The sequence below is a fragment of the Bos mutus genome, chromosome 5 (assembly GCF_027580195.1).
Source record: "Bos mutus isolate GX-2022 chromosome 5, NWIPB_WYAK_1.1, whole genome shotgun sequence".
Taxonomy (NCBI): Eukaryota; Metazoa; Chordata; class Mammalia; order Artiodactyla; family Bovidae; genus Bos; species Bos mutus.
In genome coordinates, this window is record NC_091621.1 from 23,860,925 (window position 1) to 23,879,371 (window position 18,447).

General features: G+C 34.9%; 1 protein-coding gene across 2 annotated transcripts in view; it reads left to right on the top strand.

Annotated features, from left to right (window-relative positions):
- The window catches only part of LEMD3 (LEM domain containing 3), a 90,777-nt gene that overhangs the window by 26,472 nt on the left and 45,858 nt on the right, over positions 1-18,447 (top strand). For both annotated transcript variants that reach the window (XR_011464195.1, XM_070370542.1), the window contains exons 2-3: positions 12,093-12,130; positions 16,190-16,256. Coding sequence is in view for 1 of the 2 variants with exons in the window: in XM_070370542.1 (XP_070226643.1) it covers positions 12,093-12,130; positions 16,190-16,256 (105 nt within the window). In the remaining variant the exon portion in view is untranslated. The remainder of the gene's footprint in view (positions 1-12,092; positions 12,131-16,189; positions 16,257-18,447) is intronic.

The following is an 18,447-nucleotide window of genomic DNA, read 5'->3' on the forward strand; positions in this document are numbered from 1 at the left end:
TTAACAAATAAGAGATAGTATGTGGGGAAGTAAGCTTAGAATTGGTCATAATTTGGGAATTTTAAGATACCTTGAAATGTTTACTAAATGAGTAGAGAGCATTAGTTTTATTTTCTTGGTTCAGAAAATTGTTTTGTTACTGACAAGTTTGAATTTTCAGCTGTAGTATATAGTAGCCCTATGAAGTTAGGTTTTTTGAAGTCAGAGCTTAAATTAGCAAAATTTAAGTGTGTTCAGAAATGCCATTGAAAAGTCCTCTAGATCTAGAGGCTGCTATGTGGTTTCTCTAAAAGGCCAGTTTTGTGTTTTTTGTTTTTTTTCATCCAGTGTAGGAATGAACTGTTTTAGTACTTGGTGGAGCTCTAAGGTCCATGATGCTGCTAAGTCACTTCAGTCATGTCTGACTCTGTGCGACCCCATAGATGGCAGCCCACCAGGCTTCCCCGTCCCTGGGATTCTCCAGGCAAGAACACTGGAGTGGGTTGCCATTTCCTTCTCTAAGGCATGAAAGTGAAAAGTGAAAGTGAAGTCGCTTAGTTGTGTCCGACCCTCAGGGACCCCATGGACTGCAGCCTTCCAGGCTCCTCCGTCCATGGGATTTTCCAGGCCATAGTACATCTTTAAACATTAAAATCATACTCTGTGCTTAAAGTATTCCTAATTATGAGAGCCACGTGGAAACTGAGAGCAGCTGAGGGAATGGCAGTGTCATATCTCCCATCTTAGGCTTTGTCTAGAGCACATGTGTTTTGACTGTATCAGGGTAGATTGGTTGTTGGGAATTGCATGCTTTATTTTTTTTCTAAGTGATTGTTCATGTTCACACATTTATTTGTATTCTCTCTCTACTACAAGTAGGAGTTAAAAGTAGACATTAGGTGAAAATCTGATGATTCCAGCAAATGTTGTACTTCTGTTCATTGTGTTCAAGCATGAGTTTTACTCTCAAGGTTTCATATATTTTTACCAACAAAAAAGTTTTTACCACGTCAAAACTGCTTACATTTTGTTTTATTGAATGTTTTTCTTTTTTTTTTGATCTAATGATGACATATTTAAATTCCATATTTAAATTCCTCTGTTTGCCAAATGACTTCAATTTCATCTGCTTTCTTCCAGAGCTAAAAGGCAAGATGTAACGTTTGAGCACATTGCTCATAAAGTCGGTGTTGAGGGGTTTTTGTTTTTTTCCTGTTAGTTCCAAATTCAGTTTATATGTTAGTTTTGGTCATGCTTTAATCGCTGTGCTTTGTCTTTGCATATAATGCTCCTTTCCGTTGTCTCTGTTTAATGCATGGAATAATAACTATTTTTGGGGTTTTTTTTTTCAGTTTTATTCACTTTCTCATTGCACTGCAGCTTTTCTCTCTCCAGCTTTCTTATTTGAATAATGTCTCCTTGCTGCTCAAAACTAACTATGCATTGTGACTGAGAATGTTACTAAGTAGAAGGAAAGTGTTAGTCACTCAGTGTCCAACTCTGCAACACCATGGACTGTAGACCAGCAGGCTCCTCTGTCCATGGGATTCTCCAGGCAGGAATACTGGCATGGGTTGCCATTTCCTTCTCCACGGGATCTTCCCAACCCAGGGATCAAACTTGGGTCTCCCACATTACAGGCAGATTTCTGTACGGAGTCACAAGGGAAACCCTAAGTAGAAGGAAAACCTCATGAATTTAGTTGTATGGCAAATGCATGTTGTTTTATCGCATTGTGCTGGAGATGGGTTGTACAGTGTATCACAGATTCCTTTTGGATTTCTAAATTCTCTTTTAGCAATATTCTTTTAGAACAGCCTCTTTATAATACAGTTTTTATTCTTGGCAACATAAACCTTGAGGAAGTGTTATAGCCAGTCTCTAGTGTATAACAGTTAATGTTTAAAATCTCTTAATACAGTGAGCTGTCACCATGTTTAATAAATTACAGTATTGTATTAACATAAATTCCTTTGGGTGCCAAGATATCTGTTGCACAGATGCTTGCTATTATTTATAGGTTTGTTTCTAACCTTTGTAGGTTGACTTTTATTTTTCTGTTCATTTGTCACCATGCAGTAGCATAATTCTTTAACTGGCATATATGCAAAATAGTTTTCAGGAAAAGACTTTGAAAGTACTGAAAAAGCAGATCACTCAAAATTTTTGGACCTTAAGCAGTATAGTAAGATAAAGTCCCATAATTTAAATAGATATATTGTCTTTATTTGAATGTGTTCTTATATGGCCTTTCTTCCCAACATTGGGTAAACTACAGAAGTGTCTTTATCTGACAGAACTAGATGGTGGCAGTAGCCTGATCGGTCTCTTTGGTTTTGAACCTCTAGGACCTGGTGTTGGGGTGGGGAAAAATTCATTTGTTTGTATTTTATTTTAGAGTAAGCTGTTGGTATTTTCTGTAAGTCTGAGTCTTCTTTTATATTAAACATTTTTTGAGTGGGAACTTCAATTTTATTTGCTAGTCAGATTCAGTAATCAGTAACTCAGATATTCTTCTTTAAGATATGGATACTCTATTAAGATATCAGAATTAATTTTTAGAAGGAATGTGTAATGTTTTGATGTGCTAGTGATCTAATTTTCTAATTTGTCATTATTTTAGATACATGAAGCCAGTTTTGTAAAATCATTGGTAGATGAACTACCTCCAGCTCAGGAGGTTAAATGTATTAGAAAATAGTTTTGAATATTTGTAAACATTTACTTTTTAAAAGTTACTAGATAAAAACGCCTACATTTTGCTACTTCCTTATATGCCAAGTTTCTCACACTATTTTAGTAAAATAGGATAAAATCTTATCTGTAAATGTAAATTATATGAATTTTTAAAAATAAGACTATAGTAGCCAGGTCTTTCTAAAACAAAACAAAAAAACTCTTAGATTCCAGTAACTCTTCTAGCTTTTTGCATAAGAGGAACTTTTCAGTTTTCAATTTGTTAAGAATTTAGACTAACTTGGAAGAAGGAAAAAAAATTTTTTTGTACAATGAGCTGCAACTATTACAATTGGGGTTTTAACCTAATGTATCTAGGAATTGAAGTGGTCTTTTACCAGTTTTCTGGTAGGATTTTAGCAACATTAATGAATGGGGCTTCCCTGGTGGCTCAGTGGTAAAGAATCTGCCTGCCAGTACAGAAGATGGGAGTTCCATCTTTGAGTAGGGAAGATGTCCTGGAGAAGGAAATGCCTGCCCACTCCAGTATTCTTGCCTGGAGAATCCCATGGACAGAGGATCCTGGTGGGCCACAGTCCACAGGGTTTTGAAAGAGCTGGACATGACTTAGCGACTAAACAACAACCACCATTAACAAATACTTATTGTTTTGTTTTTTATACTTTTTCTCCTGTAGTATTTTTTAATGAAACATTTCAAACAGGAGATTGAAAGATTGTGCTGTGAGCACTGTAGATTCTACAGTTTACATTTTCTGTATTTGCTTTACTATGTATCTTATTCATCATTCACCGTTCTTTTTCAAAAATATGTCTAAGTAAATTGAGGATATTAGAATATTCCACCCTTACATACTTCATGAATGTTAGTAATTAAGAGTGAGGTTCTTTTTCTTTTTAGGTAAAATTTGCATGTAGTCAAATGCACAAATCTTTAAGGTACCATCAGATGAGTTTCAAGGAACACATGTAGTCATGTAACATAAACCCCTGAGATATAGAACATTACCTTCACCTCTTCTTCCTCCTGCCCAGTCAGTACACTGTCACTGTTCTATTGTTTTCACCATAGATTTATTTTGCTTATTCTAAAACTTCATATAAGTGGATTCATAGAATACTCTTTTGTGAGGCTTTTTCACTCAGCATGATCTTTTTGAGGTACATTAATGTTGCATTTTCTAGTAGTTCATTCCATTTTATTACTTTTGGTTTATTTTGAAACCTCGGGTGTACTTTACACAGAAATTATTTGTCCCTTCCTGAATTCTTAAAGCACTCTATACTAAATTCTAAGGTATTTGTTATATCATAGATACTCATTTATCTTCACTACTACGTAAGCAACATGTTTTCATAGCATGGTGTGTAAAATATGCCCCACTAATACTTGTTGAATGGTCTATAGTTAAAAGTCTTTCTTACAGCTTTTGTTACAGAGATCCTAAACTTGAGTTACAATTATAATGTAAAATCAGTGCTTAGACGACTGGAGAAGGAAAAGGCCACCCACTCCAGTCTTCTTGTCTGGAGAATTGCATGGACAGAGGAGCCTGGTAGGCTCCAGTCCATGGGGTCCCAAAGAGTCAAGAGACGACTGCAGGACTAACCCTAGTGCTTGGATGAAGATTAAATAAAATTTTAATAAAAATTTTAATTATAGTCTGTTGTCAATTTTTTCCAAGGGAGTCTTCATTTTTATGGTGAGCAAATGTGAGACTTTCAAATGACCATAAGTTTGAAAGAGATCATAATGATTCTTAGCATATAAGGGTGAAGAGTGGGAATCAATCAAATAATAAGACTATTGCCAATTTAATTTTGACTTTGACCTTTTATTTCTCTGAATACATTGTTTCAGTTTTCATTATATTCTTGGTACTTTGATAATCACATTTAAAGCCTTTTTTATTTTATAGAGTCACCGTGTACATTTCTTATTCTTTAAGAAAACTTATTTGGAAGTAGCACAGGATCGTTGGCCTCTCAGAACAGGGCAAGTGAAAAGCTGGAAGTCTTATATAAGATATGAAAAGTGGAGAAGCATCTGTGTTTTTGCCGTTCTCGTTTCTTTCACTGATTATCCCAATCTAGGTCTGTACCTCTGTAAATCCAGATAGATAGGTAGGCTTAATATGGAAAGGTTATTTATGAGTAGAACATGGTGATACAAGAGTTTGTCTTAGGCAAATTTTATAGTAGACAGTTCTTGTCCATAAAATTCTGCCTATTGTGATTGCTGATTGAATCTCAATATTCACAGTAATTTACTAAGTACATTTAAAGTGAGCTGTTCCTGAGCTTTAAAATGTCCGTATATTTAATGGAGCCATGGAACAATAGGTGAGCTCTCAGAGAACAAATGGGCAACAGTGCCGTGTTGCGAAAGAATGCACTGCCTTGTTCACCGTGTCCATTTTTAGATCAGTCTGGCTGGCAGTGAAATGCAGAAGTGCTTGCCACACAGGTGCTGTGTTCTGCAGCTGTTGGAAACATTTGCCCTCCCACCCACCCACCACTCCCCACTCCCCCACTTCTTCACATATAATTATGCTCTGTTTAAACGTTAATGCTAGAAGATGGGATTTGAGAGTTTGAATGTCTGTTTATAACTAGGTACAGCTCAGAGAGATAATTGGTCATTTAAGCAGCTGAATTTAATTGTCTAGATACTTGAAGTTTCCAAAAACTAAAAACCTAGCCTTAAGGTCAGAGTTTTAGAATTACAAGAGACTGCCTTTACCTTTGAAAGAGCATGTCTGCAGAGTTACTGACCTCCAGACTGAACTTCTTGAAGACAGAGCTTATATATATATTTTCATTTTTTAATCTGTTGCAACACGCATAATGCCTGGCACCTAGTAGGCACTTAATATATGCTTGTGAGAGTCTTAGATAGCAGATGAAGCCAAAATATTATTTAGATGTGGTATGGTTCTAAATCAGAAAATTATGATTTTTTTTTAAGCAGATGCCTCATGGTAAGTTTTATAGCAGCCTTGAGAACAAAGTGCTGTGACAGCAGAGAGAAGGGGAATGGTCAGTGCTGCCCATGGTGGTTGTCGAATACTTTATGTTTTGATATATCATGGAAAATCTTTTCCTAGACTACAGTTTAGAGAACTTGGTTTTGAAGTTTTTATCATCTTAAGAGACATCAGTGTATTTTCCCTAAAGCAGTGTCTTTTCCTCTCTATCCCCATTTTAGGCAATTTTCATGCATTACGTAAGGAGATTAAAGTTTAATGATTCCAAATCTGAAAGTTCTAGAGAAGAATGTTTTCCGTAAACTGACTAGAACAAATATTTTCTTTTCTGTAGTTGCCTTTTCTTTTCTGAAAAGAAAGTAGGCTTTGAAGTCAGACTTAGGTTTGAATCCTACCTCTTTAAACAGCATTTACCTGAAGGAAGCAATTTAACCTAATCATGCATCAGTTTCTCTGTCCATAAAATAGGGGTAATACCTGCTGTAAAATAGTGATATAAGGAGAAATAAGCTACTTCCTAAAAGCGTGGCATCAGTATTCCTGGAACATATCAAGAATTTAAGAAATATTCAGTTCAGTTCAGTCACTCAGTCGTGTCCGACTCTTTGCGACCCCATGAATCACAGCACGCCAGGCCTCCCTGTCCATCACTTCCTTTTTATTTGAAGGAGAATCTTGAGGAGTGAGCAGGATTGTAGTACTTCTTTAGCTTTAGGGAAGCTGTTGTAGGAGGCTGCACTATGCCTTCAGGCTTCTGTTCTTTCGGCATATATTAGTACACAATATCTGCAAGGCAGGTAGAGATTTTGCAGTCTTGTTGGTGGAGGAAACAAAAACTGATAGTTAAGTTATAATATAAGATAGTAGGGATACTGAGAGTAAATACGTAGAGGTTCTGAGAAGAGGAAGGTCCTGATAAACTGCAGTTGTTAGGCATCCTTCATGACTGTAGGAGAGCTGCAAACGACCTTAAAGACAGAATGAAGGAGCAGGAAAAACATTGAGAGGATCAGAAGGATAAAAAGTACAGAGCCTTTCTGGCAGAAATTTTTTTCCACCTTTACTCAGATATAATTGACATACAACATTGTGTAAGTTTAAGGTGTGCAAGTATGTCAATTTGGTAAATTTATATATTGCAAAATTACCACCTTAGCATTAGCCACCACTTCCAGCCTGTCACAGAATTGTATCATTTCTTTTTTGTGGTGAGAATATTTAATATCTATTGCTCTTAGCAGCCTGCAAGTTTTTAACAGTATTGTTGGCTATAATCACTGTGCTGAACATTAAACTCCCAGAATTTGCCAATCTTGCAACTAGAAGTTTACCCTTTGATCCGTATTTCTCCCATTACCCCCACTGCCCATCCCCTGGTAACCACCACTCTACTCTCTGGTTCTCTGAGTTTGGCTTTTTTAGATTCCACAGATAAGTTATATCATATTGTATTTGTCTTTCTCTGTCTGAATTATTTCACTTAGCACAATGCCCTTAAGGTCCATCTATGTTATTGCAAATGGCAGGATTTCCTTCTTTCTCATGACTGAATAATACTCCATTTGTACATACGTACTGCATCATCTTTATCCATTCACCCAATGACAGGTTGTTCCCATATCTTGGCTATTACAAATAATGCTGTGATGAATATAGGGGTGCAGATCTCTCTTTGAGATCATGTTTTCATTTCTTTTGGATGTATACCTCATAGATTTGCTGGATCATATGGTAGCTCTGTTTTTAATTTTTTGAGGAACTTCTATACTGTTTTCCACAGTGACTGTACCAATTTACATTCCTACCAACAGTGTATAAAGCTTCCCTTTTCTCCCCATTCTCACCAAATTTACCTCATCTTTTTAAGGATAGCCATTTTAACAGGTGTGAGGTGATATCTCACTGTGGTTTTGATTTCCAATTCCCTAATAGTGATGTCGAACACCTTTTCATATACCTCTTGGCCATTTGTATGTCGTCTTTAGAAAAATGTCTGTTCAGTTCTTCCTGGCAGAATATTTTTATATGGCTTGTAATAGTAGTTTCAACTATTTAGAATAGAAAAATGTTGGGGCTGACTGAAACTGTCTGTGCTGATGTAGAGGAAGCAGGAGGAAAGTACCCTGAATGTATTATTTCGAGAGAGTGACCTGTCACTTACTACGTGTGTCTTTCTTTTAAAGTGTAAGCCAGGTAGCATGCTTCCTATTCTCGGAGATTTCTTGCTCAGATTAATAGATAAAAAATCTTCAAAATCCTATATTATCTTATCTATTAATTCCCTTAAATAATCTTTGACTTCATTTCTTGCTATTTGCTCTCTCATCCACACAGCTCTCTTTCCAGGAGTAATATGACTGACATGCTACCACTTCACAGCCTGCGGACTTCTTTCTGTCTGTAAACCTCTTCCTTCAGGTATCCATGTGGCTTGTTCCCTCAGCTCTCTCGGGTTTCTACTCCAGTGCAATCTGAGGAAAGAGGAGAAAAGGGAACTCTTGTACCCTGTTGGTGGGAATGTAAAAATTGGTGCAGGCATTAGGGAAAACAGTATAGAAGTTCCCTCACATGGCAAGTGCCATTCCTACTGTTTTATTTCCAAAGCACTTAGAATCATTTGACATGTAAAAAGTGCATTTGCTCATTGTCTCTTCTAATCCTTCTAAAATATAGACTCCTTGAGGGCAGATACATTTTTTTTTATTCACTGCCACACTACCAGTGCCTAGTGCAAACTAGACAGGAAATACTTATTAAATGAATAAACTTTTTCTTTCTTTCTGAGTTGTAAAAGAACTTTGGTCACTGTAGACTTTTCTTTCCTTTAGTGCCATTGAATGAACAAAACAGGGCCTTCCTGAGGAAAGCATCAGTTCATTTGGTTAACATTAAACATGTACTTTGCAAATATAGACATGCCTCAGAGATACTGTGGGTTTGGTTCCAGACTTACTGTAATAAAGTGAATATTACAATAAGGGGAGTCACAGGAAATTTTTGTTTCCCAGTGCCTATAAGAGTTACACTTACACTATACTGTCTAAAAAATGTGTAATAGCATTATGTCTAAAAAAAAACCTACATTTGTAATATACTTCATTTTTCCCCTTTTTTATCTGAGAATTCATAATGTTTGACAAATTTGATCTCACCCTAAGAGAATGGAAAAGGTTTACACTTGTTTAGAAAGGGTCAGTAAAACTAGTAACATTTTTGAAATTTATGTGAGAGAAAGATGTTTAAAGAAGGGGAGTCAACAGTATGTCTTGAAAGTAAGTAGGAAAATATCACAAGATTTGAATTAGTTCCTTGTGAATCTAATCAATCATTTTCCATCACAGCAAATTTCCCATCACATTCAAATGATTGAATCTAATCAGTCATTTCCCATCACAGCAAAATGTGATGGGAAATGATTGAATGATTTTGAAGAGTCTTTAGTATAATTAAAGACATATTTTTAAGACTGATTTTTGGTAGGACAGTCAGAAGAAGAGAAGTCAAAATTTTAAGGACATTTATAAAGAAAAGTTTGATGTATTTGAGGTTTGAAATAATCTGAACAAGAAAAATGAAGGAAAAATGGCCACAACAGGAGAATTTGAGAAAAAGCAGAAATGAGACGCTGTTTGGGATGTATGGAATATAGGAGGACAGTGTTTGAAATACCAACTTGTTATTGTCATTGCTTTAGGATAAGTGATGAGGGCTTCCCTAGTGGCTGAGTGGTAAAGAATCCACTTGACAATGCAGGTGATGCAGGTTCGATCCCTGGATCAGGAAGATCCCCTAGAGAAGGAAATAGCAACTCACTCCAGTATTCTTGCTTGGAAAATCCCATGGACAGAGGAGCCTGGAGGGCTTACAGTCCATAGAGTCGTAAAGAGTCGGACATGACTAAGTGAGTAAACAACACCAACAAAGCAATAACTATAATTTACTCTCGGTTTCCATCCTTAGAAAAGAGGCTAGAAAGTGAGGTGACAGTTTTTTTTTTTTTTTTTTTCCTGTGAATTGCTTTTGGAATATGGTTTCTTCTCTACAATGGCCTAATTAGCAGGGGAGGGAGGAATGTTTTCACTAGGGATAACAGGATGTTTTTTATCCTTCTATGATCATAGGTAATGTGGGTGAGAGAAAAAGTACTGATGTAGTTTCAGAAATACTGAAATGATTTGGGGGGATAAAACTTAGATGCATAGAAATGCTTTTGCTTTGTTAACACTGCTGTTTTTAAATGGAGTTTCCTTTCGAATCTTAACCTCAAGACTGTGTTTACTTTTGTTTGTTAATTTAGTAGGTCTGTCTGTTGACTTAGTATGTGACAGTTTTCATGGAAGTCAGGGAACATTTTGCTTTAATTTTTAGCAGTAGGTGTGTATATTGTTGGCCTTTTAGATATGGCATACTCTCAGCTAGCCAAGTGTGCTAGATAAGAGGCCGAAACCTAGAAAGAAACAACTGGCAGAGCAGTGTTTTTCAACAGAATTATTGTTCTGCTCTTTGGCTTTCTTATTGTCATTCTATACATCTCCCTTCCCAGTTGCTCAGACGTACCCTTTTCCAGCTTCCTGCAAAATTTAACGCTTCTGCTTCTATGTTAACACACAGCATTGAATAAAGAAGGGCAGATTTAGCCTAGACAGCTCAAACAGCACTTTTCAAGCACTAACTGTTTGCTCAATACTATGCTTGACTCTGAGCATACAAACCTGAATATACATGATCCCTTGTGAGAAAATCACAGCAGAGCAATCTAGTGGGAGAACATCCATAATCTACAGTAATATTTGCATAGAGATACTTGAAGAGCTAGTTTCCATTTAGTAATCTTGACAAAAACAAATGCATAAACAGTCAGAAAGTGGTCCTCTCATGGCTTTTCTTCATAAATATTAAAACCTATATTTTAGAATTGCATGTTTTAATGTTTTTTAGAATTTCTTTTCAGTTCAGTTCAGTCGCTCAGTTGTGTCTGATTCTTTGCGACCCCATATAGACAGCAAAGAAAATATTTGTTTTTTTAGAATCATTTGACCAATTTAAGTAGATTGACAGAGCATTTTTGGTAGTATATTGAACTAAATATGGCTTTATTTTAAATTATTTAAATTTTACATTAATAAAAGTTAGTGTATTAAAAAGGATCTTTTCAGTCCAAGCATGTTCTGATTCTTCACATTTTATTTAATCGTTAAGTTTTATTATCCTTCCTATTTTCCTATTGAGTACTTTTGATTTTTTGTTTTTAAAAAATTTTTCTTGGCATGAAAACCTTATTGCTTTATAGAAAAATGCTGTCTGAAAATTCATTATCAAATCCTTTTAAGATGATAGCAGAATATGTTTCTCCCCCTTTTTAAATTGTATTTTTTTATTTAAACTGGTCTCACACATGAACTTTCTTAGAATCAAGTAGTTCCTGGTTCCTATGGGACTTCCTGTTTTCTCAAATAAAAATAGAAAAGCACCTCAGAAAGGAAACCTGGTCAGTGTGAACAGCTTTGTAGGCTCAGTTAGTCTTAGTTGTGTCCTGACTTACAGAGATCCAGGTATCTGAAAGCTTTGAATATTTTTGCATATAATTTTAAAGTAGAGGGTAAGGAGGAGATTCTAAATAATAACTAGAAAAGTGCTATATAATATTCAGCCATAAACTTGTTTGAATCTTTTGGGGAAGGATGGATATAGGGAGGTTGAATGGAAAATGGTAAATCCTTTCTTTATAATATATATTAGAAAAAAGTTGTTTAGTATTGAGACCTAATTCTTAGCTATTTTGATGTGTGTGTATGTTTCTTGACACTTTTCCAGATGTTAGCAAGGACTAGGCAGGTTTGTCTTTTAATCATTGGAAGTAAGAATTCTAAATTAATTACTCAGTTTTAAAGCATCTTGCATATTTCCTCTAGTAGTAACTGACTTTTATATTTTGAAGAGAAACCAAGTTAAGGAGCCAAAATAAAGTCACTAATAGTAATGATCATAGGTAACATGTATTAAGTGTTTGACACTGTATCAAGCATTTTATATGATTTATCTCATTTAATCCTAACAACTGTATAAAGTAGGTGTCATTACATCCTTCCCTTGTAGAAGAGGAAACTACAGCTTAAAGTGGCTAAGTAGATAGTAGTTCAAGGTCACATTGCTAGCAAGCAATGGAGCTAGGGCTGGAACCAAGTCTGAGACCAGAGCACCTACTCTTAATTATTATAGAGCAAACTACAAAATCATAGTGAGAATGGTAAATATAGTAAGTCTGAAAAAGTAGTTCTCTAACCTTTGTTATCATCAATTTGTTTATATTTTGTTTGCATGTTTACATTCAGTTTTAGCAGAGTACCTTTTAGCATTTCTCAGGGCTTGGTTAGGGGGATTGTTATTCTTAAATGATACTAACAGTTCTCTCTTTTTCTTTCCTTGATAGTAAAAAACCCCTTTGATGAAACATTTGGAGACATGCAAGTAAGTAAATCTTAATACTGATACTTTATGTCATGTTTTTTATGATAAAAGTATTAGGATGAATATCAACTGACAATAGGAATTTTAAACGTTCTTTTATGCTGAGGCAATAAATTCTCTTATTTTTGAGTATTCCTTTTCTATAATATAATTAAATCTGACACAGATTTTCTCCAAAGAGCAGAACTGTTTATCATTTAAAGATAAAAGCCAATCGCAAGGTAAAATGGCAGTGGCATGTCACCTGGGGATCTGGTCTTAGCCTTCAAAGTGTGTGTGTGTTTTCTTAGTTGTTGGATACTCTCGCAGATTTTGCTCTTCTTTTGTTCTCTTTGGATTTTTTGCTCATTGTTAGGCCTTTTCAACTGTCAGGAAGCAGAGGATTTAGAGTCTTATGCAACCTATTTACGATTCTTTTTCTTTTTAAAGGATTTATAATATTAATTTTAACCTAAGTGTTACATGGAAATATTTTTCACTTGCCCCTCATCATTATAGGCAATACAAAGGTTGTGATATTTAAGTTTATATTATAATACACAATTAGTTGTGTTTTTTTTTTGTTTTATTATTATAGGAACTGAGAGTAATATAGATAGACCTGTATGGAAAACATTGTTGTGCTAAAGGATATGTGATAATGTGAAGTCAGATCCATAGATTGTTACTTTAGATTGTTAGTATTGATTATTTTCAGTAGTATTTTATTGTGACGATACTTTTTTTTTTTTTTAAAGTTGACTTGATCGGTTATGATATTATCATTGCTATGGCATTGTAGTTTAAATTTGCAGTGTATACTCACTGAACGTTGAAAATGCAAGACTTTATTTTCTTCTGTATAATTTTCCACTTGGAGGAACCTGAAGTTCCTAACCTCTGAATAATAGTAATCATTATAATGAAGATAATGCCTAGTCACTTGAGTGTTCATTCTGTGCGAGGCACTGTGCTAAGTAATTAAAATCCATTATTATCATTTAATTAAGGACTTGATACAAATACAGAAAATATCCTTGAGACAGTTGGCTGAAATAGAGACGGGAATATTTAAAGGTGACACTATATGAGAAAATTTGGTGGCGTCACCCTATAGTTTGACTTTTCCTCCTACGAATCAGAATGATTCAGAGAATGAGATTTGCTTCAGAGAATGATTTATATGACTAAAAGAAAATCTGGAGCTTACCAAAATACACAATTAGAAGGTAGCTATTAGTATTTCAAATTAAAAATTATTTTTGCTAATGAAAGGTTACTTTTGAAAGCTTACTTTAAATATGGATTTATTTGTAGATCTTTAATTTGTTTTCAGGGTGATCAGTAGACACATTTCAAGCCAAGAATTAGAAGAGAGTTTGAAAAGCAGAATGGAGGAAGTTAATAATGAAACTATAAGCCAATATAAGTTTCTCTAAGAAAGTAACTTTGGAATTTAATATACAGACCTTTCAGGTTTACCTATAGTTTAGCATAATGGTGCTAAAGATTATTGAACCAAAGCCTTTCTGCTCTTCAAAGTTAATTTGTTTCCATTAATAAAATATTCCATAAAAACTATTTAGATCATAATTTAGTTGATCATTTGAATGGCACTTGACACCCTTGTAGTAATATAGATGGTCATTTTGAATGAGTTGCCACTGGAAAAATAATTCTTGAAAAAATTATAGTTGAGATTTTGGGGTGTTTAAATTCTTTGTAAGAGACTGTAATAGCATATATACTATCCAGTATGAGATCCAGTTATGTATGATTAAGTTTTGTTATTTTTTCTACTTGTCTAGTCCAGCGTTAACAGATCTGAATGAAAAGATGATGTTTATTCCCAGGCCTCTGATGTTCATTAAAGATATAATCACAGAGGACGGTGTCAAATATTTGGCTTTAGTTTTGATTTTGAAAGGGGTGTGGAGAGGGGCGTGATCAAGACATGTAAAACAAAAAGGAAATCACTCTCTTTTCCAGATAAGAGAGGAAAGAGACTGAAAATGCTCAGCTCTTTTAGTACCAAAGCTTAGTCAGATTTACCTTGGTTTTATATATCAAGTCTGTAATCTACACAATCAGTGGGAAACCTCATCTTATTATATTGAACATATTTATTAAAAGTGATTTTGTGGTTTAATGTATCACAGATGCGTAGCTTTCAGAATCCTGTATTTCAGTCCCTGCAGTTACTTTTTGATGTCTGATTTTTACAGTTTGGATTTTTAATCTTATTTCATAAGGACTGACTTGATTCAGAATCTGATTGAGATAGAGTTGAGGGAGTGAAAAAGCAAACGGGAAAAGCGAGTAGTTTGCTACTTGCTACTTGGAAAGCAAGTAATGCTGAAGGATTGTCACCTATCTTTGTCTCTATGAACCATCTCACATAAAACCTGGGACTCTGCTAGTAGGATTGCGGCACCTCTGATGAATTTTCTTCTTCCTCCTGTCACTCATTAAAGCTTCATTGACAAAAGTATGCCATGTATAGTGTGCAAACTTGTCTCTTCTGTCCTTGAACATACAGCGTGAAAATAAATGGATGTGATTACATGTCATTGGGCATATGAACTTTACTTTCCTACCTTTTTATATCCTGTATGAATTTGTTCCTGGTCACATTTATCCAATAATCCTATTTCGTCAGAAACTTCGGGAGAAAGGAAATCATAAAGACATAACCTCTCATGAATCATGCATTTATTTCAAATAGTTTGATAAGCTATTCTTATCCCCTCTTCTAACCCACCCTGCTCCATTGTTTATGTCCATCTCCGTTAATTGTGATTACTCTTAAATTGAGGTCTCAGTGCTTTAGCCTTCTTGAGAGGGTGCTTAGGTGTTGCAGAAGTCTCCACTTTGGTTTCCTTTCATATGGTCAGAATAATATTCCTGACACACATTTCTGTTTAACTTTTCTTCTCCTAAATGTTCAGGATGAAGTCAAACTCTTTTTCTTGGTATCTAGGGTTCTCTAGCTATTGATTCCAAACTACTTTTCCAGGAGTTTGCTGAGTCAAAGTTGGCTACTGGTTATGTAAGAAATATAACCAAAGCATTTACGCTTTGAGGCCTATGCTGTGCCTTCTGCTTGGAATGCTGGTCAATTCTATTCTTTCTGTGAAGCTCAGTTCAGATATTCCCTCTTCCATAAATGGATCTTTCCACCCCTCTGTCTTCTGTATTTACATTGTACTTTGTTTGCAACTATAACATTTAGTATGTTTTCTGCCCTTAAGAACAGGAATCATCTTGTTGGTGTGGATTTCTCGCTTTTCTGAGAACAGTTCTTAACTCCCAGTTGTTGTTCAGTCACTCAGTTGTGTCCAACTCTTTGCTACCCTATAGACTGCAGCACGCCAGGCTTCCCTGTCCTTCACCATCTCCTGGAGCTTGCTGAAACTCACATCCATTGAGTTGGTGATCCATCCAACCATCTTGTCCTCTGTCCCCCTCTATTCCTGCCTCCAATCTTTCCCAGCATCAGGGTCTTTTTCAGTGAGTTGGCTCTTCATGTTAGGTGCCCAAAGTGTTGGAGATTCAGCTTCAGCATCGGTCCTTCCAGTGAATATTCAGGGTTGTAGATGCTTATTAAATGTTTCTTTCACTTTAATGGTTCATAAACGTATGCATGACCACTTTGGGAGCCTCGGAGTGGTTTGAGGGTTAATCAAAAATGTCAGGTTGGTTGACATTATCTGGTTGTCAGGTTAAAACAAAACATGAAGAAAACAGTCAATATGCATAAGTATGCATTGTATAGAGGGGAATTGGGAGCATTGCTTTGATTGGGGGGGGTTGTTATGTAGGAGAACTTTTCTGGCACTAAGGTTAGTACAATACCCCAATCATCCTCAAGAAAGTAGAATATTTAGATAGTTTAGATTCTTAGGTTAAGGTTTCTTTAAAATATGGTAGCCATTGGTTAAATATGAATTTGTCTTTTATATTATGTAGCTTCTATGATTTTTAAATTTACTTAATGTTTTTCTTTTCAAACAAAGATTATTATTTGGTGCATATTCCCTTAGGATCAGGTATTTTATAATGTTTTTCTTTTAAATTTAGGAAAGTAAGAAAAATCTTATGATGAACACTTTATACAAGCTTCATGATCGATTGGCACAGCTTGCAGGTAATTGTCTCAACATTCATAGTATGTAAAAATGTTTTGAAGATTGTATATGTAGCATGTGATATCAATAGAAATGGTTTTTCCTAAGTTCAGTGTTGTTATATTACATACATGTGGATATTTTCTCTTTATAAGTTTTTACTCCCTGTAGGGAATGGGTTTTTATTTGTATAGATATGTTTAATCAAGGCCTTTATCCTGCCTGACATATGTATACAATGAAATATAGATATATACTATATTATATAAGTTAACACTTTTTTACTGCACTGATAGTAACAGAATTCTGAAAGCTTGTATATCAATTGAATTGAGTAAACAACAAATTAACTAAAATCATAGATCTAATATAAAAGTACAGATTTTCTTTTGGTGAAGGTATAGGTGTCGTTTCTTTGGATAAGGTAAATAGATTACAGAATTTCTTTCTCCTGACACGTTGCATTTTCCTCATATTCTTCTCTAAGTAAATCTGAAAATTCTCAGGTATGCAGCATATCTGCAATTAGAACAAGAGAAGTGAATTGGCATCAAGTTTAGCATCTGTAAGCTATAGTAGCCACCTTGTCATTTATTATCTTTTAAGTTGTTTCACTTATTTTACATATAATCTGAAAGAAGTGACTTTGGATTCTCTTCCTATAAACAGTTACAAGGAAAGCAAAATGTAATTTTACAAACTTTTGTATGTAGTGAGTCCTTTTGTAGAAACCAGATCATTTGTAGAAGCCTAGTAGGTAAATGTGGAACTTCTCTGGTCCAGTAGAGGCATTTAGAATCCGGATAGTTCCCCATCCTCTCACCAAGGTTTTTTTTTGGGAGGAGGAAGTTAGTTCTTTAATTCTGGTCAGTGTTTTTGGCTAATAATTCTGTATATATCATTAAAAGCATTTTTTGTATTGACTGATGGACTGTTAACATACATATGCTGCAAACTAATGACATTAATTTGGTAGCTGTAGCACCCAGAAATAGAGTATTTAATCTACATGGAATTCCTGATATTGCTCCTATAATACAAGCTTCTACAGTTGTCTCTATAGCAGTTTTTTATGAAGTGTATTAGATCAACATAATCTGGAGTGCTTTTAAAGATACAGATTCCTTCCTGTAGAGCAGGGGTCTGCAAACTTTTTATCTGTGAAGGGGCCAGATAGTAAATTTTTAGGCTTTGTGGGCTAGACTGTCTCTGTCACAGCTACTCAGTTCTGCTGTTAGAGCATGAAAGCAGCCATAGATAATACATAAGTGAATGAATGTGGCTGTGTTCCAATAAAACTTCATTTATTAAAAACTGGTGGTAGGGCACAGTTGGTCTTTGGGTTTGCCAGCCCCTGCTATAGATCTGTAGAATTGGATCTCTGAGGATAGATTATAAAGTTTGAAGACTTTTTTTGGTTCATCTAATAGGTATTCTCGTTTTACAGCTATGACCATTAAAATCTGGAACAAAATTTATAAAGTTGGAATATGGTTGCTTTTATGATAAAAAAAATCTGCCAAAATTTCTACTTTAACTATTATACTTTGATGTTAAAAAAGTTTTTTTTTAAGTACTTTAAAGAAATAGTAGGAGAAACAAAATTGAAGTTCACTGTAAGGATAATTGATATCTCATAACCATAGAGTGCCTGGTGGGGTGAATAAAGCTTTGGATTCTCTTATAAATAGGTATGAGAAAAGGAAAATGTAGTTTTCCAAACTTTTGTATGTAGTACACCTGATTATAGCTAGAAGCTTCTATCTAATTTCCCTGTTGATCTGTGTTATAATGTTTTTTTAAGTTTTGCACATGCCTTGCTAAAAGTAGGCTTAGTAATACTCCAAAATGGACATTTTAATTCAGATTACTTGAGTCTTGAATTATTAGCTTTAGTAATAGATGTACAAGTTAGCACAATGAATTTTCCCCATTGAAAAATATATCCATAAAGGGCTTTCTTTGCACCAATACCTATGAATAGGCATCAGTGAGCACTACTTGGTTCTTACCCCTGGCTAACAATTTCATTAGGAATATAAAAGGAAGGTACATTTCTATGTAGATTGAAATGCATATAAAGGTTGTGGTTTATGTAAAAATACTTGTTTACATTGCCTATTGTAAGTTTTTTCTAGACAAGAGTGTTTGTCTTCTTTCTTTACCGATGATAATAATACAGTCTATAATTGTGTATTTTATAAAACTGTT